The sequence below is a fragment of the Taudactylus pleione genome, unplaced genomic scaffold (assembly GCF_031769625.1).
Source record: "Taudactylus pleione unplaced genomic scaffold, aTauple2 ptg000305l, whole genome shotgun sequence".
Lineage (NCBI taxonomy): Eukaryota > Metazoa > Chordata > Amphibia > Anura > Myobatrachidae > Taudactylus > Taudactylus pleione.
In genome coordinates this window covers 1,297,832-1,322,200 of record NW_028284706.1, presented here as the reverse complement: position 1 = coordinate 1,322,200, position 24,369 = coordinate 1,297,832, and the positions used below count along the sequence as shown (strand labels likewise).

General features: G+C 44.9%; 1 protein-coding gene across 1 annotated transcript in view; it reads right to left on the bottom strand.

The window, feature by feature from the left end:
• WASF2 (WASP family member 2) overlaps positions 1-24,369 on the bottom strand; it is a 55,373-nt gene that overhangs the window by 16,369 nt on the left and 14,635 nt on the right. Inside the window, exons 2-5 of the mRNA XM_088442179.1 lie at positions 6,042-6,172; positions 5,114-5,248; positions 4,755-4,908; positions 4,530-4,647 (exon numbers count right to left, since the gene is read on the bottom strand). Coding sequence (XP_088298305.1) covers positions 4,530-4,647; positions 4,755-4,908; positions 5,114-5,248; positions 6,042-6,171 — 537 coding nt within the window. The 5' untranslated portion in view covers position 6,172. The remainder of the gene's footprint in view (positions 1-4,529; positions 4,648-4,754; positions 4,909-5,113; positions 5,249-6,041; positions 6,173-24,369) is intronic.

Here is a 24,369-nt window from a genome sequence, read left to right as displayed (position 1 = left end):
TCTTCAAATCATCTGAAGATGCATCAGAATCTACAGGCTGGACGGACTGATAGGAAGAAGCCGACCGATTTGTGGTTTTAGGTACTACCGGCCTGCCTGCTTGCAGCATTTGCTGAAATGCAGCAGGGGACGGAGCCATACTCTGGCTTGAGTGGGCATAAACATCCATTCAGGATGGATGCATAGGAGGCATGAACATCGCAGGTTGTAGGTGCTGAGGGTACCCCATAGTAGGGGTTGGCATGGGTGTAGATAAACGGTTCACAACCTGCGCCATAATCTGAGAAAAGGAGCCCAAGGTGGTTCCTGCCCAGGAGCTGGTAGGCTGGAATGATGTGGTGGGTCCTTATAACAGGATTTCATACAGGATGGATTGTGTGGTCGCTGAGGGGCCATATATGAAACCCTGACAGGCCATATATGAAACCAGCACAGGGCTTTAGCTTCCTGCTTCTCCTTATCTTTAGACAAATATAATGTTATGCAATACAATACAATGCGACAGTGTTCACCCCCAAAAATAACCCACACACCTGTAGCAGAGGGTTGAGGAGAAATAGCAGTGATATTTATAACTTATTCAAAAATAAAAAAAGGTAGTGTAACACACAGCAGAACTTACATAAGTCACATATATATATATATATATATATATATATATATATATATATATATATATATATATATATATATATCTCTTAGCATTTCGGATGTCACAATAGCTATCACTGACCAGAACTTTTAGATCAGCATTTACAAAAAACAGACAGCCCTGAACACTGTCCTTCTGGCAGATCGCTTTCATCCGAAGCCCCTTAAACGAGGCCTACCATTCTCACAATTTATACGAGCGGCGAGAATCACTTCCAAGAGAGAGAACCTTCAGCAGACGCTTAAAAATATGGGGATTGATTTAGTACAACGTGGCTACAACCAGGATGAGGTGGATGGAGCAATCCTTAAATATCTTTCCCTGAATAGGGAGTCTTTACTCAGGCCGAAGGATGGACTCATTCAGCCAACCCGGCTCATTTTTCCCACTACATACTCCATATCCTCGGGCAGGATGAGGGAGTCAGTCTTAAAACACTGGCATATCCTTCAGTCTGATCCTATCCTCAAGGATTCATGCCATAATAATCCCATTTTTGCCTATAAAACGGAGCGGTGACCAATGCTGATATTAGTTCGGCATTGTGAATGATAACTGGCTATCACTTAAGAGTGGTGCCTTCCACTGTAGCGGATGTGTCTACTGCAGGTTTCTATTGACTGGAGATAATTTTTTACACCCCATTAGTGGACTGCAGTTTCGGCTTAATTGCGAGAGTAAATATGTGGTCTATGTGATTATATGTCCATGCCATAAAATGTATATTGGCAAAACTACTCGCATGCTTAAGGAAAGGATTGCCATGCACCGTTCCTCTATCAAAAAGGCTCTCTCTACTGTAGATCATAGCACACCACCAGTTGCGAGACATTTTAATGAAACCGGACATAACATCAAGGATTTTCGCTTTATGCCGTTTGTACAAATTAAACCATCTAAAAAGAGGGGGAGACCGTGGTAAAAGACTACTGCAGAAAGAATGTGAACTCATTTATAGATTTGGGACATTACGCTCTGGAGGGTTTAATAAGGAATTATCATTTAATGTTTTTCTTTGAATATTGGCTACATGCTTCTTTTTATCCATGTGTACTATCCTTGCGGGCTGCTATACATATGGAACAATATTCTTTTGAAATTTGTTGATATATGCTTATTAAGATAGTTTTGCCATTTAGTATATATTTTTTGGTGCACTAATGTTTTTTGGGGGGATTTATGTATGTTATGCTTTTCTATTTTATTCACACTGTTGATTGCTATTAGGTTGATTTATTCTACGCAGTTGTGTTTTTTTATGACTTTTTTGTGGGAATATTGGTGCCTGCCAGACAGATGGGATTGTGCTCACCTGTCATAATTATGGACCTCCATATGCTATTATGTAAGTGATTCACGTTTTGCTTAACGATGACGTATTGTGTTTACACACTATATGTGCTTTTTATGGACTAGTGTGAGATTGGCCAGAGGTCCTACGTCATATCCCGCCGGAGAGACCTGAGTGGGCGCTGGACCCAGCACGACCTGGCGTCTCCATGGTGATGTGCGGGCGACGCAGCGCCGCAAGTTCTGCTGGGTACCCATCGACACGTTGGTGTTGCCGAGTGGGCGCGGCAGCAATGGGATAACGGCGAGACTTATTCCCGCTGTTGATTAGGCACATCTTCTCACTACTTACATAGCTTGCTTTACTACTTCCGTGTGCTCACGATTGAGGTGTTTGTACACGGAAACGGCCGTCGGGCCCGGGGCTGTTATGATTGGTCACCAGGCATACGATATGTACTTTTTGTGCATTGGCTCCTGTTCTTTAAAAATTATATATATATATATATATATATATATATATATATATATATATATATATATATACATACATACATATATACACATACACATATATACACATATATACATACACACACACACATATACACACACACAAAATAGGCTCTTAGTCAACTACAAAAAGCACAGAAGCTTAGGATATTGAGCTCTGTAGAACCTGGCCACCAAAGGAGAGGTATACAGGGAGACTGACCAAACCTCCTGAGATTCGCAGCTACAGTAGAGCACATGAAAGTGGTGTCTGGGCATCTCATATACCAGGGAGGCAGAGAGGAGGAACCCAGATGCAGGAAACCTAGTCTGTGGATTCATGTCTGGGCTGGGGGAGGAGCTGCCAGGGGAGAGCCTACCTCCCCTAGGCTGTATGAACCAACTGGGCGCACTGGCTTTTACATGGCCACCACCACTGTCCTCGGCACCAGAATTATATGCCCTGGTGGTCTAGTGGGAGAAGCAGTCGTCCGTGGTTCCCCACAACAGCGACCTCCGGCAGGTCTCCACTGCCAGAGGTACGGACTGCCACTTGGTTCCCCGATTATAAGGGCAGGAAGGACATGTAATCAGGAGAGGGTCCAGATGAGGCAGCTCACTCTGTGTATCAGTGGAACTTGGCCCATTATATTGCAAATGGGGTGTGTGCGCATCGCACTGTGGACAGAACTGTGTATTGGAAATTAATAAAACACCGAATACTAGGGCTTAGAGGTGACACCTAACCGTGGGAAAATCAGAGGTTTCATAATGTCAACTGCAGGGGTTTTTGGGAAGTGAGGGTCTGATTCTGAGCCGGACGCTATTTGCGTGTGGAAGTTCCAAATAAGGGGCCGGCTATTTAAATTGAGCGCTCGCTCTTTGCAGTTTGTTGACGCCTCTATGTCTGAGCGAGCGAACGAAAAATGCAATCTGAGGTGGAGTAGTGTTCCTAGCCTGAGTGGCAGGACACAGGCAGGGCTGGGCACAGGAGTCGGGAGATCCTGCCAGCCTGCAATCCATGGACCAGACTAGCCGGACAGAGAAGCCATTCCCCTGAGAAGCGTGGAGTCATACAGCAGCTTCTCACAAGGGAATTTTTCACCAGCCCAGGCTGATAAGCGAGACGGAGTAACTGTCCACATTTCTACCACTAAAGGGGCCTCTGCTGTAGGGACGTGTGTGTGGGGTCCCCAAAGAGTAGCTAATACTACTGGCAATTCTGTATATACTGTATAATAGTTTGTAGTTGCTGTTTTACATTTAGAATTAGTGTGTATGTAAATAAAAGGTAACGTGTACCTTTGCTATTGTGCCTGTAGCCAGGGGTGGGGTATATATGGATGAGGACCCAGCGCATCCTGGGAGCTAAAGCTTTAATTGTTTGGTGCTTGGATCACTCTAACCACATACCAAGGTAATTCCTTTGGACCCGAAAAAGAAAGATCTATTTAAGATTCCATTGTCCAGATACCAGCATGTCAAAATACCAGAATGAATAGTAAAGCACTCGTATATTTCAAGAAAGTTAATAAATAGCATGCTACATGAAGATGAACATGAATCAACCATGTCTGACTGCATCTCGGAATATTACAGTGATGATTTGATCTCCAAATTTTTTCACCTTACAGGACATCTCCCCTTTAATAACGTACTAATCAATGATCATATACCTAAATCTGCAAAGAAGTCAGAGAGCTCACAAACCTAAGAGCAGAGAGACAACAAAATAAACTATCTCTGGCACTTCAGCTATATAGAAGCCTGCAGAGTTTCATTTGACTGGTAAAGAGTCACACCTAAAATAAAACTATGCATATTACCACTGGGTTTCGCTTCAGGCATTAATATATATGCCAATCAGAGCACTCGCTCCGAGCAACCGGATGCACCTCTGATCCACTTGAGCTGAATTGTGTCTGATTGCAATCAGATGTTGATTGTGAGTACAGGTCATTTTGGACCCCTACACTTAGCGATTTGTGCTTAAGCTGGTTTTATACGATCGAACTACCAAATTTCTGAGGTTCTGAAAGTCATCATGTATGGGCAGTTTTATGGGGATAACCGGGAGCTGCTGCAGCTTTCTCACCCTATGTTTACGTTTTTCTTTCATGATATCCTTGGTGTCTTGCAACATCTTTTCCTTCCAGAGGTCAAAGAAATATGAAGGGTCAGTGTAAAACTTCAGGGCCTCTTTCCCATCATCCCTGTAAGACATAAGAGTTGTTCAGGAGCAGAATATAAAGTTTGCGCTCACTTATGCATACATTACACCTCTACACAGGTGAAACAGCCTTCCTGCTCGCTCACCTACCTATAAGAAGACAGGATGTTGAGTGGCGGTGGCATGTCACATGTGATATACGTTTCACAGACAGGAACAGATAGAGAGTCTCGTACAAACATCTGCTGATCTTGCAAGGTATTACTGTGGAATGCCTTTCTTGTGTTTATGCCCTGTAGAGAAACTGGAAACAAGGGCAAAAGCCCTGTCAATGACTATCCTGGAGACTGAACATTAGTGCAGATTTTAAGCTAAATTCATGTATCACTGGCTAATATTCATGATCACCTGAGCAGCATGGTGCTAAAGGGGTTAATGAATATAGGTATAGGAACTCTGATGCTTCTACATTCACATGTTACATTCAGGTATCTTCCCAAAATACGTACCCTCCTCCTCTTTAGGATCCAGCTGGGTCACTTTGACCTGTAGCTTCTCCACTCTCTCACCCAGTGTTCCCACACGCTGAGCAAACAGACTCGCTTCAGTGAACAATTCTCCAAATATATCCTCTGCATAGCGACCTGAGAAAAAGTGTTATTACAAGGGAGTTAAAAGCACACATGTAAAATGAAGTGGTAGAAGCATAAAAGGGAGACCAGTGTAGTGAAGCACTGAAGAAAAAGGTAGAGTACAGGGCTATTAAGGAAATTATTCACTTTTTTTTTTCTAAACACAATATTTTTTTCCATTACAGTCGGTTTCCAGAAAGTTCCTGGCATGCGTTATTCCAAACCTATTTACCCGCTTCATTCTTTCTTGTGACTACTCATACTTTCAGTGCAGGTTGAAACGCTAATCCAGAAAACTCTACACCAGAGGTTCTCAAACTTCGCCATTGGAGTCCACGTTTTAAGGATATCCATGCTTGAGCACAGGTGACTTAATTAGTACTATCAGTCAAATTAATTTAGCCATCTGGACTCAAGCATGAATATTGATTTAGCCATCTGGACTCAAGCATGGATATCCTTTAAAACTGGAGTGTAAAAGGTAGAGTTTGGGAACCTCTGGACTGGACTTTTAATACTTCAGATAGCTATATAATGCTTCTGTATTGACAGGAGGTTTTTGAACCTCTCTAATGCTAGAAACCCTCCTTACTCTACATTTAGCCTGAAAAAAAAAAAAAAACACACACACAACAACATTTTACACTTTCCAGATTAGCTGTTCAACTTGTGCAACAACATTACATAACCATTTATCTTTTCCCCAGCAGGTGACAACCATTATTCGACTCCACAATCTCCATTAACCACTGCTTTTTTTATTTTATCCTCTCCATTTCAAACCATCACCACCAATGTCACTCACTCAGACTTCCAAGCTGGCGGATGACATTGGACAAGCTGAGGTTGGTCATGCATTCCAGTTCACTGGGGACATTTGGAATGTTCTGCCGGCACAGAAAGCGCGGCTCAATGCTGCGGGCGACCAGCGGCATTCTATGAGGATTAACAAAAGAGGAAGTTAACAATCAGCACAGATAATACATATTGGCCACTTTACAACAGTGGAGGTATAATCTCCACTCATAAATCATGCTCTTTGTACACAATGAAAGTATAATACATAAGTCAGGAATCCTATATCCATGTAATGTTTTAAAAAAATAACGTTGACGGAAAAATAGACAAAATCCTTTGTTATATGCAACCATTTCATACATACACCCCATTAATAGACGTGATTTAGCAGTCAACTTTACTGCATTGGCACCATCTTTAGTGGACCAGATACAAGCATTTTTCTATCTACACTTCCACACCACCTCCTAAGTAGTAATAAATTAAATCTGCACTACACTGTTCAAATCTGATGATGTGCAGGTGGTAATACAATGGTGGCAAAAAACTAGTCCTTTTTTCAATGGAAGTAATGGGTTAAGAACTTAGAGCTGTACAGTAGCAATAAAAAGAGGCCTGCCTGGGCCAGGAGACACCATCAGTGGACTAATGAGACTCTAAGAAGGTTGTATGGGCCAGAGAAACAAAAGTAGTCTTTGGTTCACCACGCAGTGTTTTTGTACAACGTCAAATAGGCAAAAAGATGGTTCCTCTGTGTGTGGGGTTTATTTACTAAGCGGAAACTTTTGGTTCCCAGCATGTTTAGGCCTGAAATTTAAAAACACCCCATGTATTTATTTTGCTATTAATAGCATTGCCCTTTTAAATTATGGGTTTAAACACAATGGGGAAGAGGCAGCTCTTACAAGCCACTGATTAGTAAAGAAAAAAAACAAAAAAAAAAACCCTGTAACACCAAGGGGTCTATTTACTAAGCTATGTTAGGAGATAAAGTGAACGGTGATAAGGTACCAGCCAAACAGTTCCTGTCATGTCACTGGCTGTGTTTGAAAAATGGCAGTTAGGAGCTGATTGGCTGGTACCTTATCACCGTTCACTTTATCTCCTAACACAGCTTAGTATGTAGACCCTCAACTGTTAAACATGGATGTTAAGCGTGGTGGTCGGCGGCTCATTTTCTGGATCCCCAGTTGGCAATTTGCACAGAGTGACTGGCACCCTGAACAAAAACATTGCAGGATCAGGCAATACACCCAGGTTTATGTCAAGTTGGGCAAGGGTCCATAATACAGCAAGATAATAACCTAACACACCTCCAGGTTCTGTCAAAACCTTTGGAGGAAAACAACAAGATTGTGGACTCTAAATCATGGAATGGCCAGCACAGTCTCCAGACTTAAATCCCATTAAGCTGGTTTGGGACATACTAGATAGAAGGGTGAAAGCAAAAAAAACCTACAAGTACTATACATGTGTGCAAATTTTTACATCCGTGTTAGGGGCTGATTGGTTGTTACTTTCTCTCTCTCTCTCCACGGCTTAGTACATATACCCCGTAATCCACAAAAAGGTGCCTACTTTGAGGAGTAAAAAATTGGTCAGATTGAAAATAATCTGACCAATTTTGTTTATCTCCATTTATTTTTCTATGTTTAAATTTCAGAGTACATTGAAACATTAAACTGCAAATTTCAATAATAACCTGAAAAAAAAAAAAACTAAAAAAAAAAAAACTGATTGTTCTTATACTTTGGAAACGCGTTACAAATACTTTAAAAATAGATGGAGAACACAACATACACCTACACAACTTTTGCTGTACTTACAAACAGTATCATTTTTATTATGACTCGACAGCACTGCATTATACTTTGTGACGACTTTAATTCTGACTTTTCAATACAACTTTAATGAATCCGCCGCCCGAAGGAAGCATCCTGAGAGGCGTAGGTATCAAAAGCATAATACCGTACAAAAGTATAGACAGATGGTCGACCACATGGCTGCCTTACAAAGCTGAACCACTAAGGCGCCACGTCAAGCTGCCCACGAAGGACCCACATACCTAGTGGAATGAGCCCTGACTGAAGATGGAACGGGAAGACCTTCAGGAGCATAAGCTTCAGAAACAGGCTGGCGAATCCATCCTACCAACGTTTGCTTAGTGGCAGGCCAACCCTTCTTCCGGAAGCCATAAAGGACAAACAAGGAGTCCGACTTCCGAAAAGAAGCGGTGTCGTCGACATAGCGTCAAAGCCCGCACCTCATCCAAGGTGGCCTCACCCACCGAAAGATCCGGTGAATTAAGGGCCGGTACAACAATTTCCTTGTTGATATGGAAACTAGATACCACTTTCGGAAGAAACCCAGGACGGGTGCGAAGCACAGCCCTGTTCCTATGAAAAATAAGAAATGGAGGTCGACATGACAGAGCCCCCAATTCAGAGACCCTTCTGGCCGAGGCATTGGCCAGAAGGAAAACTGCCTTAAGCATAAGCCATTTCAAATCGACTGAGCCCAGTGGTTCAAATGGCGGTCCCTGAAGAGCCCTAAGGACCACAGACATATCCCAAGCACCACAGGTGGAACAAAGGGAGGCTGAATACGTAGTACACCTTGCATAAAGGTGCGGACATCAGGAAGCGTAGCAATACTATGATGAAATCAGACTGACAGGGCAGACACCTGCACCTTCAGAGAAGCAAGGCGAAGACCATGATCTAAGCCTGCCTGTAGGAAAGCCAATACTCTGGATAGCCGGAACACCCGAGGAGCATAGCCTCTAGGGCGACACCACTGAAAGAAAAGTATGCCACACACGATGGTAAATTCTTGCAGATGAAGGCTTCTGAGCTCTTAGCATGGCTTGCACTACAGAGCCGGAAAAACCCCTGGACCTCAAGAGGGCAGTCTCAATAGCCACGCCATCAAAGACAGCCGATCCAGGTCCGGATAAAGACAAGGACCCTGAGATAACAGGTCCGGACGTTGAGGCAACAGCATCGGAGTGTCTACTGAAAGACTCCGAAGGTCTGAGTACCAGTGCCGTCTGGGCTACGCTGGAGCTATCAGCAGGAGCGTGCCGCCTTCTTGCTTGAATTTTCGGACCACTCGAGGAAGAAGGGAGAAGGAAGGGAAGAGGTACGCATACTGTAAGGTCCACCTGACCGACAGGGCGTCCAGTAGACAAGCCTTTGCGTCTCTCGTTCTTGACTCGAACACCGGCAGCTTGTTGTTGTGTCGGGAGGCCATGAGATCCATCTCTGGAAGGCCCCACCTGTTCACCACTAGCTGATACAGGACCTCCTGGTGAAGATACGACTCTCCTGGATGCCGGTCTTGACGGCTTAGAAAGTCTGCTTCCCAGTTCAGGGCTCCTGGTATGAACACTGTCGATATGGCAGGGAGATTTCCTTCCGCCCAAGCCAGAATGCGGGACACCTCTGTCAGAGCCGCCTGGCTGCGGGTCCCTCCTTGGCGGTTTATGTAAGCCACCCTGGTAGCGTTGTCTGACTGTACCTGCACCGGTCTTCCGTGCAGGACCTGTCTTGCTTGCTGGAGAGCCATGAACACTGCACGAAGTTCCAATATGTTTATTGGAAAAGCAGCCTCTGCTGGCGTCCACCTTCCCTGGAAGAAGTGAGGACCCGTTACTGCTCCCCAGCCTCGGAGACTGGTGTCCGTCGTCAGAAGGACCCAGTCCGCAATGCAAGAGGGGCGCCACTGATTCAGGTGAGCAGTCTGTAGCCACCAGGCCAGAGACCGACGTACCTCCGGTGACAGCACCATCGTTTGTGACTGTAACCGGTGGGGCAGCCCATTCCACTTGGAGAGGAATAACCTCTGCAGAGGTCTGGAGTGTAGCTGGGCAAACTCCACCATGTCGAACATTGACACCATGGAACCCAGAAACCTCATCGCCGAGTGAATAGACACCCGGCGACTCTGCAGGCAAATGCAAATCTGTGCCTGCAACGCAGAGATCTTGTCCTCTGTTACAAAGATCCTCTGATGTTGAGAGTCCAACAGGGCTCCGAGATGGAGCATCCCATGTGATGGAACCAGGGAGGATTTCTTCCAATTTATCAGCCAGCCGTGAGTCTGTAACACCGAGACTGTCAGTTGTAGATGGCGCTGAAGTATCTCTGGAGACTCTGCCAACAGCAGGAGGTCGTCCAGATAGGGTAACAAGCGAAACCCCTGCATACGCAGGTGAGCTGCCATAACTTTTGGTAAACACACGAGGCGCCGTGGCCAGACCAAAAGGCAGTGCCTGAAACTGGAAATGGTCGTTGACCACTGCAAACCTGAGGAAGCGCTGGTGCGCTGAGGCAATAGGGATGTGCAGGTAAGCATCCTGAATATCCAGCGACACCATGAAATCCCCAGGCTCCATCGCCAAAATGAAACGCAGGGTCTCCATCCTGAACCAAGGAACCCACCAAAGTTTGTTGAGGGATTTGAGATTGAGTATTGGCTGGGAGGACCCATTGGGTTTCTGCACCAGAAAAAGATTGGAGTAATACCCCAATCCCCTCTGAGACAAAGGAACCGGCACTATGACCCCAGCCTGGAGCACAGCGCACAATACTTTTTTGAACTCCAGGGCCTTGTCCTGAGTGGACGGAAGACCATTGGTGAAAAACTGGTTGGGAGGCCTTCGCCGGAAGGAAAGGGCGTACCCCTGAGAAACTACTTCTCTTACCCAATCGTCAGACGCCAGCATTGGGCGAATTGAAGAAGTCGGCCTCCCACTCTGGGGTCCCCCCAAAGAGAGGCCCATCCAGTCAGGCCGAAGGCTTATCTTCGGATTTGGGAGCAGGACGTCTGGTAATCCAAGCCTGTTTCTTTGCAGTTCTCTTGGCACCTGCCTGTCTTAGAAAGGACTGTACCCTGGACTTACCCTGGGTTCTGTAAGGCTGAAAGGACGAAGAACCCGACCCTGATGGGGCCGAAGCCGATGGCAGACAGGCAGACTTAACTGCCGCCAGAGTGGCCACAATTTTGTCCAGATCAGGTCCAAATAGGACTTGTCCATTAAAAGGCAAGCATTCCAAACCCCGCTTTGAATCTGCATCCCCCTTCCTATACCGCAACCATAAGGTGCGGCGAGTCGCCACTGCTGCCGAGGAGATCCTGGAAGCAAGGAGACCGATATCTAAGGCCGCCTCATTAATATAAGTGGCCGAATCTCTTAGGTTACCCACTAACTCCACCTGGTCAGGTGACGAGTGAGTGTCCAGAGACACCTCTAAGCCATCAGCCCAGCTTTCCATGGCTCTAACCACCCAGCACACAGCCATAGCCGGCCTGGACGCCCCCCCAGCCAGGGAATAAATTGACTTCAGGCATATCTCCACCTTACGATCCGTGGCATCCATTAAGGAGGACATGGAGGGCATGGGCAGTGTAGCACTCTTCACAAGACGTGTGACATGAGAGTCCACTAGTGGAGGGGTTTCCCACTTAGCGAAATAATTATCCGCAAAAGGGTATGCGACTGCCAACCGACTCTGAGGCTGGTACCGCTTACCCGGATTTTTCCACGCCTCCTCTAAATGGTCCACTAACTGGCCATATAGGGGAAACACAGTTCAATCACCCTTAATATCCTTAGAGAAGGCATATTTTGCTTTAGTCACGGGGGGATCGTCCTCGTCAATAACCAGGGCCGTACAGACTGCACGTAAGCAGTATGTATACAGGCCCGGTATGTATACCTTAGACTTAGACTCCGCTTCTCTTGTACGGAAAGTCTCCTGGTCAGAAAGGTCTAACATTTCACAGTCATCAGTGGTCACATCATCCTGATCATACTGTGTGGTCTGAGACGGCAGAGGTCACTTATGCGGCCGCAATGCAGACTCCCCTTGTAAAACATCCGACAGGTGTTGTATTGGACAGAGAGCTAACCCACGCCGGCTCTGGTGTGACCTGAGGGGGCGAGAGAGGGAGACTCTGGAGTACCACCAATTGTCTGGGGAACCCCTGCATGGGAGACGACACCATTGAGTGCTGTGAGAACCCCATCTGCAGTAACGCAGGAGGCGTCGCCAGCTGGCCCACCAGGGTAGTAAGTGCCTTAGCAAAACAAGCCCATGGTGGCCCCTGCACAGGTGCAGTGACAGAAATAGGACGTGACATTAAAAAGCACACCTTACATAGCCCCTCAGAATTTCCATCACCCTCCACCAATGGTACCTGACATATGGTACACTTTGGCCGCAGAGGAAAGTCGTGTTCACTGTCAGACATGAGGAGTTAACGGAGCTGTATGTGACACACCTCACCAAACAATACTTGTACAGTGAGGTAATAATGCCCTGCAACAACGCACCACAAGGGCTTTTAGCAGAGAAGATAGGGACAGTTAAAATGGCTGACAGTAGAAAGTGAAAGTACAGACAGCAGAACTAGCAATAAGTCACATACAATGCAGAATAACCCTGCACTATTAGCGCTGTGATCAACTACTTAGGACACAGAGCCTGGTAGGAAACAGCGCTGCATACACAGACCTTTGCCACCGGAGGAGAGGTATGCAGGGGGGACCCGGACCACTTGCCACCGCTCACCGCATCCAGAAGCGCTTGCCATGTGTAAAATAAAATGGCCGCTGAGGAGCAGAAGGAGGCCGGCCCGTGGTAGGAGCAGCTCAGACCGCTGTGAAGAGGCCATGTGCAGCGGGGGAGTCGCCGGCTGCTGTGCAGGGAAGGCGCGCTCCCCTGGCCTGCATTTAACCCGTAGGACGCCGGAGCTTTTTCTGCACCGCCGCGGCCCGCTGTCCCAGGGGAGGAAGTAGAAGCGCAGGATCAGTACCTGGCTCCACATTGCGACCAGTCCCCAGGGAGCCCCCTGCCTGGGGACTCAGGACTGTGTGTACCAGTGGGGGACCCACCGCGGGACCCCGCCGCTTACCTGCGGCCCCGTAGATCCTGCCACAGTCCATGGTAACCGGGGTCACCACTAGCTGTGACCCCCGTTACCAACCAGCATTCCCAGATCGGTACCGGCGTTCTGGTACCGACGGGGTGGAGGAGTGACAGCATGGACGTCAGTCTGACTGTCCATGCTGTACAGTCAATGTGCAGCCACAGCTGCCAAGGAAACTTCAAGGCCTTGACAGACCCCCCACTGTAGAGGTGCATCAGACTACGAGCCGGGAACCAACGAAAAACAGATGCCTGAGGCTCGGGGGCGGGGTATAGCAGAGGGACCCCAGTGCATCCTGGGAGGATGAAGAAACGTAACTCTGCGGTGCCCGATGCTTGACGTCATCACCTATACCCCAAGGTATCCTGTGGATACCCTATCGACCCTGCAGTAGAAATATAGTGTTTAGAAGCCAATCATGTAGATTTACCTGTGTAGCGTCTTTGTGCGGTACCCGGCCCCTACGCTATGCCTGGAAGCAGAGGACAGACATAACGGTAGGCAGATATGCCTGCTTCCCACTGAGCATGCGCCAGCGTCTGATAGCAGCAGGTTAGGTCAGACCTGCTGCAATGGATGCTGGGTAACAGGGAGTAGAGCCAGCCCCGGGTGCCATTCAGACAGCAGGGAAATGTGCAACTTCTCTGCTGTGTTCGGTTGCAGTACAGATTACACCATCCTGAGATGGCAAATCTGTACACAGAGCAATGGAAAGCTGAATTATGGTGATGCAATTCATACATGAAGCGGGGGTGCAGCTGGAGAAGGAATAACCTTCTTCACAGTAACCCCTTAAAGAATTGCCAAAAGCTAAACAGGACTTTTCACTGCTCTATGAATAGACCCCTAAGTCATAAGAAAAGGGAGGATTCTGACATATACAGACTGTACAAGATCTCAAGAAACAGCCTTTTTTCATTTAATTCTAGCAAAAGTGAAATGTATTAGTATATTAAACAGAAACATTACTATACACTTGAAGGGTAGAACACATACATCGCTTGTTTACAGTAAACTGTTTTGAACATGATGTGAAGTAAAGTCTATTGAGCATATCTGATAATGGGGTAGATGTATGAAGCCCAGAAACGGTATCAGCGCACGTTAAGTGCGCTGATACCGTTTCTCCCCGATGTATGATCGGGGGTCTGGGCAGTAAATGACAGGGGCGCTATGTGCCCCTGTCATTATCGGCGCTGCTATCTACAAGATAGCAGCGCCGACAGCCTGGGCTATGTACGAACGGTCAGATCGTCTGACCGTTCAGCCAGCTGTAGCTGACGTTATCGACAGCTACAGCCTGGCGATAGCCTATACCCACAGCAGGGACAGCGCTGTCCCTGCTGTGGCGGCAACCGGCTCCAGGGCTGCACGCGGGGATCTCGCAATACTTGCGAGATCCCGCGCATGCACATTGGAGCCGGCCGGGCCTGACACACATCGCATCAGCACTAGGCTGATGCGATGTGGTCTGTAGCGGGTAGCGCCGGAGGGAGGAGTTAACGCTCCCCCTCTCCGGCCGGTGAGATGTTCACACATCTCACCGGTAGTGCTTCCTGCTTCGCCTCGGTAAAGAGGCGAAGCAGGAAGCATTATAGCGGCACTTAACGTGCCACTATAATACATCTACCCCAATATGTAATTTGTGAGGCCTATCCATTATTTCAGTGGTTCTCAAACTCGGTCCTCTGGACCCCACACAGGTTACGTTTTCCAGGTCATCCAGCAGGTGCACAGGTGTATTCATTACTCACCGACACTTTTTAAAAGATTCACAGGTGGTTATAATTATTACACTTTTGATTCTGTGAAGAGACCTGGAAAACATGCATTGTGGGGGGTCCTGAGGACACAGTTTGAGAACCTGTGCATTATTCAATACTTATCCTAGTTCCAGAGGTACAAATTGCTGCGTTCGGCACAGATTAATTGTATACCAATTGGCCCAATTGTAATAGCCTGCAATTTGCAGGCACCAGCATGATTTTTGCCAATTTTGTTGCTAGATTTAAAGCAGCAATAATCTAAACTGCATAATTAATGGCTCTTTAAATCTAGCAGCTAAATCGTCAAAATTGCACTGGTGTCCGCAACTCGCAGGAGATTGCATTTGGGTCTTGCTGATCAAAGGAATACGCTAGTGTTAAATAAAGAACTCTTAATAAAGCTACATTATTTCAGATATTAGCATCATAAGGACCCATCTAAACTTCAGTATATCTAAACTGCACTATACAGTATGTTGCAGGGGAAACTTCCTAAATCATGAGATACTAAAAGCCAAACTTAGAATCAACTGTAATAGTGCTCAGCAATGTCATCAGGTTTAGGAGAATCCCCTTTCTCCTTAAAGCTGGGCATACATTAAGCAATAATTGGCCCTATTAATCGGCGGACAGGGGCGATATTTGCACAGTGTATGTTCACGACAAGTGATGACAGGACGGTCAGGTATAAAAAAAAATTGTCCAACATGCCCAACTTACCTGATCAGTGTGCCCGATTTAGGTGTGCACGCAAATCCAGGTATAAAACTGTGATTCCGTACACAACGGACTCACGTAAATATGCTAATGACTTGGCTGAGGTCTTGTGCAGAGACTCCACCTTCAGAGTCTCACATCTGCTGCTTATGTACAAAAGCAGAAACATCGGTCGCGCCTCTGAACAAGCTTGTGCTATATCGGAATATTTGTCTCACCCAAGACGACGGGGCCTCTCCAGCTGTGAATGTATTTGCAGAGGCTCACTAGGAAATGCCCAGAAAACGGTGGTAACATGCCAGCATTTTTCTAGCCCTCCCCCCGCCATTACCTCCCCCAAATGCTCACAACCTGCCACTCACTTAGCGAATAAATCCTCTATGCAATTGGCGTCACAAATAAATGCTGCACGTGTGCAGTAGCTAAAACCATCAGTCCACTACATCAGACAGACATTGCTCGCAGCTCTTACTCAGCCCAGTATGAGCTGACTATTAACCAACATTTCCACTGTTCCTTCACAGGGCAGATAAAATGTCTGTTGGTCTGACAAGCATTTTAAATCATTAGTTTTCTTTTTAGGTTTACATATTTATGTACAGATTTAGTGCCCACTAAACCCACATCTATAAAGTAGCTTTTGTAAATAGGAGCTAGGTGTCATCACTACTTGTCCAACTTGAGAATCATCCCAAGTCATTTTTGAATGCTATGAGAAAGCCATTAAAATCTAGATAAAAAAAAAAAAAAAAGTACATCCAAGGTAGAGGATAGTGGTATAGCGAATGAATACAATGTAATGCTATTAGCATTTTTATTTTCCATGTTTTTAAAAGAAGTGTTCCCCAGTGCTTGAGAATAAAGTCCATGCTTTGTATACAAGACCTAATTAATATAGTGATACTGCGAGTTCTCCTGCTGATAATGCACATTATGTAGTGATACTGGAGTTGTGCATGGCTGTTCAGCTGAGAGGTAAAAAGGGAGAGAGGGGGAGATCGGAGCAGAATGTTCTGGATAGCTCTGCAGATAGACAGGATGTAATGCTTTGCCAGAGAGGAGGGAGAAGAGTTGAATCTCTGCCGGACATCCTTAATTAGCAATTCCCGGCATGCACTGTTAGCAACAAGATTTACTAATCGGCTGTATACACGGCAACCTGCGCTTTGTAAATGTGCACACACAAATCTGGAGCTATATGCAGAAACGCACACAATATAAGTCAGTCACTTTCATGCGATTGCATTACAAAAAAAAAAAAAAATCAGTTTAACTAAAAAATAAAACAATTTATATTAAGCCATTACTGTAGCTTTGGCAATGACACCACATACATATAAACACTAATCAATGGGATGATCATGTAGATAAGGACTCCAATACAAGTGGTGCTTTACAGAAGACACATGTATTAATTATGAGGAGAGGAGATCATCTCCAAGCGCCAGCTTGGCACTTGTCTTTGGTGATGTCATCAATCCGGCAATAAGCCGGGTCGGGCCGCTAAGTCTGAAAGGGTTCGCAGCCGGGCCGCACCCGGGATGGGCCAGTGTTCAAAATTCCGGGTGCGACCTGGTATTTCAGTGTGAAAGGAGACTAAGTAGCCACCAGTTTGTTTTGTTTTTTTAGTTATTTAATATACTATTGTAAATTTGTTGAAAAAAAATTAATAAATATCCTTTTCCTAACGAGTCACATCTAGGTACAAAAAAAAAGAAAAGAAAAAATAAGCTAAATAAATACTTTAACTATAGAAAATAGACCAGCTAGCCCACATTAACATTTATTTGAAATCATAAATACAAAGGTCATTGAAAACTCACATTTTTGGGATTTTAACTGGATTCCTCTAAACTTCTTTCCCTCATCAATTCTGTTTTCTAGTCACCACATTTTTACCAGCCGACCACTGTAATTATTTGTTTTTCCCGCTCATCTCACATGATCCTACTTTCTGTTTCAGCATCACACATATATGGAAAGTATCTATGCCTTTTACCAAATTAAACAATTTTTAACATCATTAAATCGACTAGATCTCCTAGCACAGACAGGCAACAGGAACAATACTCAACATCTACAGTACTGTGCAAAAGTTTTAGGCAGGTGTGGAAAAAAAATGCTGCAAAGTATGAATGCTTTAAAAAAAAAAAAAAAAGGAGGTGGTGTTAATAGTTTATTTTATCAATTAACAAAATGCTCCAGCCCTTTGGCTCAGAACTGGCAGAAACCAGTGGGACCCAGGTACACCCATCTATTGTTCGGAGAAGTCTAGCCAGAAGTGGTCTTCATGGAAGAATTGCGGCCAAAAGCCATACCTTCAACGTGGAAACAAGGCCAAGCGGCTCAACTATGCACAAAAACAAAGGAACTGGGGTGCAGAAAAATGGCAGCAGATGCTCTCGACTGAGGAGTCAAAATTTTAAAACCTGTGTGCAAGTGTACCCAGAAGAATTGATGCAGTTTTGTAGGCAAAGGGTGGCCACACCAAATATTGATTTCATTTAGATTTCTGTTCTGTTCATTCACTTTGCAGATTGTTAAATTGATTAAAAAAAAAAAACTATTAAAACACTTCTATTTTTGAAAGCATTCTTACTTTGCAGCATTTTTTCCACAGTACTGTAGAATTCTCTAAGAATCTACAATACACATATGCAGAGATATAAAGGTTGTACTAGTTGGACAGTTGGGTACACACTATATAATGTACATACCCAGAGACGGAACGACGTGATCTAACGATTTTGTGCGCTCCATACACACTACACGATTTGGTGTACGGCGATCTCAATATACCGTTACATGTTGTATGCAACAGCATGGCGTTCAGTGCAACACAGTAGATGGGACGATACGAAGAACGACCGTCGTACATGCGCAATTGGGCGCACACACTATATGATCTGCACTATATATTGTTCCAATCCCCATCGGAACAATCATACGATATATCTTCTAGTGTGAACCCAGCTTTACACGACTGATTGGTCGCAGACTGAGCCACCGTCTGAGTGGCTGATTTGTGAGCTATACACACACACTTGCCAATCGGCCGCTCGATATGTCTGGGCTGACATCACAACTGTCCGACCAGTTGTGAGGTCAGTGACGCCAATCCCTGCAGCAAGTGTACAGGTCGCCCTTACACACAGTCAGATGCACCAAAATATCTTTCAGATATATCGGCATCGGCTGTGCTGCAATGCTGACCGGATAGGTCTTGAACCACATCGTTGACAGGCATATCGGTTGTACATACCTGCCGATGCACTAGCAATATATCGTTCATTGTCTGAAAGATACATTGACAAATGTGTACCCAGCATTACAAGGCACATTTACTACAGATTACAATATACAACCTCATCTACCAACCATCCTGCTTGACGTCTAAACTAGCAACGTTTGTCCCTATATACACTACAATTTGTGAATCAGGTATAAAAACGAATTACCGGTCAAAATCACGTGTACAATACCTACCAGATGAATATTTCATCCTTATAAATATAAATATGAACTGATCAGGATGAAATTCCCTGCTATGTCAACCTTTTGCTTTGAAGTACTTTAAGAGAAAAGAGCCAAACATAATGATATAATTTGAAATAAATGACGTTAACATGTTTACTGTTGCTATCTAGCTTCTTTTCTGTGGGAGGAGTCACTGCGTCCCTCCACTTCAGAGGCTAGAGCAGGCCTGCATGGCCTGATCATGCAGGCGGAGGCTGAGGCCTTGGAGGGATTAACAGAGAGAGACAGAAAGCTGCCAAGAGATCCAGGTGTGAAAGCCTGGCACACCCCTTCTTCACATCTCATTGGTTACAGCTCAGAGCCTGCAGCCAGATACTGCAGCTGTAACCCTTTCAACACCACAGTCAATGCGACACTGCAAATGGCTACACACACACACCTCTCCTTTTAAACAGCCACCTACATGGTAGATAATTACGGTTAACACAGAGCTGAACAAACATGCACGCATGTAGGAAAGTACCTTTACTTTAGGGCTGTTACATTACTTGATCACTGAGGAAAATGATAAAGCGCTTTTATATATTTAAGGACAAATGATGACGCTTCTTAGCAGGACATACAGCACTCCAAACAATGAAACCCATGGGAGATTAGGAGTCTGCATATCCTCCCCATGCTTGCATTGGTTTCCTCTGGTTGCTTCAGTTTCCTCTCATAATCCAAAACCATAGTGGTAGGTTAATTGGCTTCTAACAAATCTAATCCCAGTGCATGTGTATGTTCATGGGGTAGAGAATTTAGATTGTAAACTCCAATGGGGTAGGGCTTATGAATGACTCAATATCCTATAAAGAAAGAATAATAAAATAACCCATACCAGCATTATGTGAATGGTTCAGGGGTATCCTAAGGAAAGCACCAATGTAACCACTGGGCCCTGGAAGAAGCCAGTGTCCCCATCCAGCACCTCCTTTCTGGCAGGCTTCCATGCAAAGTAAAGCCTACCAAAAGTTGAAGCAGAATCTGCTCTGGCTTATGCACGGCAGATGTTACTAACCAAGCCCCAAAATACAGATCAAGAGTACAGAATGAAAAAGGGAGAGAAGGAAAAACAATGTTCACCAATGCGGCCGACTCCAGGATCCGCCCCATGAGGTTAAATTGCTTAAAATATGTACAAATAGTTATGAAAATTGCATTTTCTTTCTGCAGCCCTGGACGGAGTCCGGCAGGCTGTGGAATCAGATAGAAAAATAGTCACGCTAGATGCACTGGGACCGGTGTATACATATATTTTATATTTGTAAGCTTGCAAGCAATGTCTTCCTAGCTCTTTGTTTATCGGTTATTACCCAGTCTTATTTTTTTTTACTGTTCTGTTACGATTTAATTCTCAATTGTAAAGCGCAATGGAATATACTGGCACTATATAAGTACATTTTAACACATGCTGCAGGGCAATACTGGGGCACTGTGTGGGGATATTGTGTTCTGTAGAGCATTGTGGACAGGAGAGCAAGCTCCTGCAGCACTGGTTAAAGTCATGGCGCTAGGCAACCGAACTAGTATTAAAAGCATCTATTTAAAGTTTGTAGAAATAAAACGTTTAAATATGTATAAATGTATTTAACACAAAAGTATGAAACAGATTTCTACGAAAATGTGTGCAGAGCACTGAAGTCAGGAACCTCAGAACCCCCTGGTTTATAAAGCCTGGTGAGCACAGTATGTATTACGGGTTGGGTATTAAAAAGATGCCGGTTAGAATTCAGACTCCGGAAGCTCGCTATTCAGAATCCTGACTACAGCTGGCGAGTAACCTAACCCTTCCCCTCTCCCCACCCTAACCCTCCCTTGGCATGCCTAACCCTAAACTACCTGGGAAGTGCCCAACCCCAACCACCCCCCTGTGGTGCCTAACCCTAACCTCTCCCCAGTGGTGCCTACACGTCTGTAGCCTAACCCTAACCTCCCCCTCCCGCTGCCTAAGCCTAAGTCCCCCCGGGGCTCCTAAACCTTACCCCTCTCCAGCTAACAGATACCCGGCCTGCTGTACTTATGTTTGGGATGCCGGCCGTCGGTATTTCGGCGTCGGCATCTCCAGCTGATAGGGATTCCGGCATCCTGGCTGTCGGTCGATTGACCGCATCCCTATGTATACAGCAGGGCATCTATTCACCCACCAGTGATCGTTTCACTGGAACTTCCCCTCCCCGTGGGTGGGGACGGCTGTTTCAGCGGGGCGCCGCCATAAGGCCTGGGTGCATTTCAGCAACTTCAAATCAAGCAGGGTGCGGCAAACCTTGAAACAGCGTAGTGGGAACATGAACTGTGCTTATGTACTTGGAGCAGTTAGACTTCTGAGATATAAATATAGGTTGTGTTGTGAGATAGCATATACAGGCTGTTGTCAGCGTTGTATTTGTGCGCAATAAGGAGTTATATTAGGAATAGCAATGGATAAATACACACATGATCAATACATACATGATCAATATATTTCTACACACTTATGAAGCAAGGAAAGAATTACAGTAAAGAAAACTAGATGCTTTGTATCACCTACGCCAGTGGTTCCCAAACTCGGTCTTCGAGACCCCCAAGAAGTCCAGGTTTTAAGGATATCCATGCTTAAGCACAGGTGACAAATAGTACCTCAGTCAATTTGAATATATCTGTGCACATGGATATCATTAAAACATGGATTGTTAGGCTGCCTTGAAGTCTGAGTTTAGGAAACTCTGACTTATGCTACACTGTGTGCAAGTTTATCAAATGTTTTTGTTAACTAGAAAATGTTTCTGAATGGTATATACCAGTGGTTCTGCAGCTCCAGGGATCAACTACGCTCAGCAGGTCATGCTTTCAGGATTTCTGTCTGTGGACACAGGTGGGATAATTACTCACCCAGTAAAATATAATCATGCACCTGTGCATGATAATATTAAAAATATATATATATTAATCCAGAAAATCTGTTGTAGGATTGGAGTTAAAAACCACTGATATATAGTGACAGATGCGTCCAACAGAGTTAATCTAGAACAGAGAATGAATAGTACTTCTTGAGTAAACTCCGTGATTAATGAATGAAAATCTTTATTAAAATTGTCATTAGCATAGTCAAATATTAGACCCAAAGTGATATTAACATGTCCTTTTACACATAGCATGCTACCTTGAACCTAACTTGCTGCAGCAGAATACCTGTCACTTTTAACACTGGCAAAAAGTGGCTATATAGTGCTGGCAGTCATTAATGAAACGTTTTATGCAGGGCTCCAATGTGAGCCCTCACTCCAAAACCTTTAGATATGTTGCCTGCCAATGTGTTGCTGGTGGTTACAAGAGGTAGATACACAGCTACTTTAGTTGAGCACATACTTTATTATGTAGTATGAATTTTCCCTTTGAATCTAGTCAGGAGAGCAAGTTATGGCCCTCATTCATCTGCAATGGATTGGGACAATTCAACAATCCCCAGAAGCCTGGGTCGGCGCATAGGTGTAATCCAGCATGTTGGATTTTCCCAATCAAAATATGATAGTGATCATCAAATCAGGGATTGCGTACATGAAGAATTTCACCGTTTCTCCCCGACAGTTAGCCGATCGTTGATGGCCGCTGATCAGAGTTTGTCAGTCACATGGGGTAAACTCTCTCTTGATTTATTGGGCCCCTGAAAATGAGGCCAATCATCAAGGATGGACCATATAATCAGACTGTCTAAAAGGTATTCACAGTGCCTTACAATGTATATAAACAAACAAGTGAACAATAAACCAGTAACTTACAGTACAATAAAATGCAGGACAAGAACATTGTTTATACACATTACTGCATAAGTGATCATAACACTCAAAATAAGCAGCTGGGCGTAAGTAATGAAGTGTGACGTGCCCTTGTGGGGAGTAAGGAGTAGATGAAAGTATTAGTAATAAGAAGCACATGAAGGTAGAGGGCCCTGCTCGTGAGAACTTACATTCTAATGGTGCATACACACGGTCGGATTTCTTATCAGATATGAACAATAACAATTGTAAAATTCGTTCATATCTTTGACATGTAGGGCATCGACGAATGATGCGCGTTCCCGCAGGTCAGATAACGATCTCTGACATCGACTGGGTTTGCAATCAGATTTTGACGATTTCATTCATTTTAATACTGTCAGAAATCGTTCATTCATCGTTGATGAAATCGTTTACATCGTTGTAAAAATCGTTCATCAAATCTGACCGTGTGTATGCACCATTAAAGGGAGGGGCAGACAAACAGGCATGACACAGATGGGGTGGACAGGGAGGAAGGAGCATGTAGCAGCGGGTTAGGAAGAGTGCTGGAAGGCTTTGATGAAGTAGTGGGTCTGGAAAAACAAGGGAATTAAATAGGTCCTAGTTTTATTTTATTAAAGGGTTGCCTTTTGTATTTTATAGCATAAATCACACTAACAGCATTATTAGGCCCACGCCTGTCAAAGTTTTTATTTTAATTTAATAAAAACTGCCAAAAATATAATAGTATGCTAATAAGACTAGGTGTAATACTCAGCCATGATAGAACATTATTATTTATATCATGCAGATGAAGTCCATTTTCCCATAAACACCAATACAAAACTTTAACAGCATATATCTAAAGGGAATCGGCATGGCCGGCGGTTCGATTCCCAGCAGCGACAGCCCGACAGATGGACAGATCCCGGCCGCGGCAACCCGACAGCGCTGGAAATCCCGATCGTCCTCAAGTATATACTAACCGAACCCTCCTTAGGGGTGCCTAACCCTAACCTCACCCCCAAGTGCCTAACCCTAATCCCCCCTGTAAGTGCCTAACCCCCACCTTCCCCGCTGCCTATACCTAAGTCCCCCAGGGGAGTGCCTAACCCTAAGTCCGCCCCGGGGGTGCCTAACCCTCCAGGGGGGTGCCTAACCCTAAGTCCCCCCCCCCAGGGTGCGCTAAACTGAACCCTCCCCCTGCGGCTGTCCGCTCGCGGCACCCGGCATCCCTTTGATCAGGATGCCGGGCGTCGGGAAAATGACAGGCGTCTAAATATAGACGCCTGTCATTTAACCTACGCCGGGATAAAGCAGTCGGGATCACGTCAGCCGGTTTCCCGATTGCATCCAATCTAAGGTTTGGTTTAATTTGGGCTCTGTGTATAGAGCAAGAGAGCCATGCTGATAGGCAATTATACAAATTGGGCAAAAATATTTCAAAAGCATTTCTTTCTCCGTAACTTGCTCAGTTACTACAGGACGGCAAATGTGAGTACAGGTATTATGAAAGCTGTGCTGTAACAGTATTTAGAGTACTGAACAATTCTTGGCATTTACAATTATAAGAGCAATACCTGGCCAATAACAACAGTATCTAGTCTAGTGGAAAGAGGTGTGCAATATACATGCTTTAAAAGCCAGTCCAAAATTTTTTTACAAA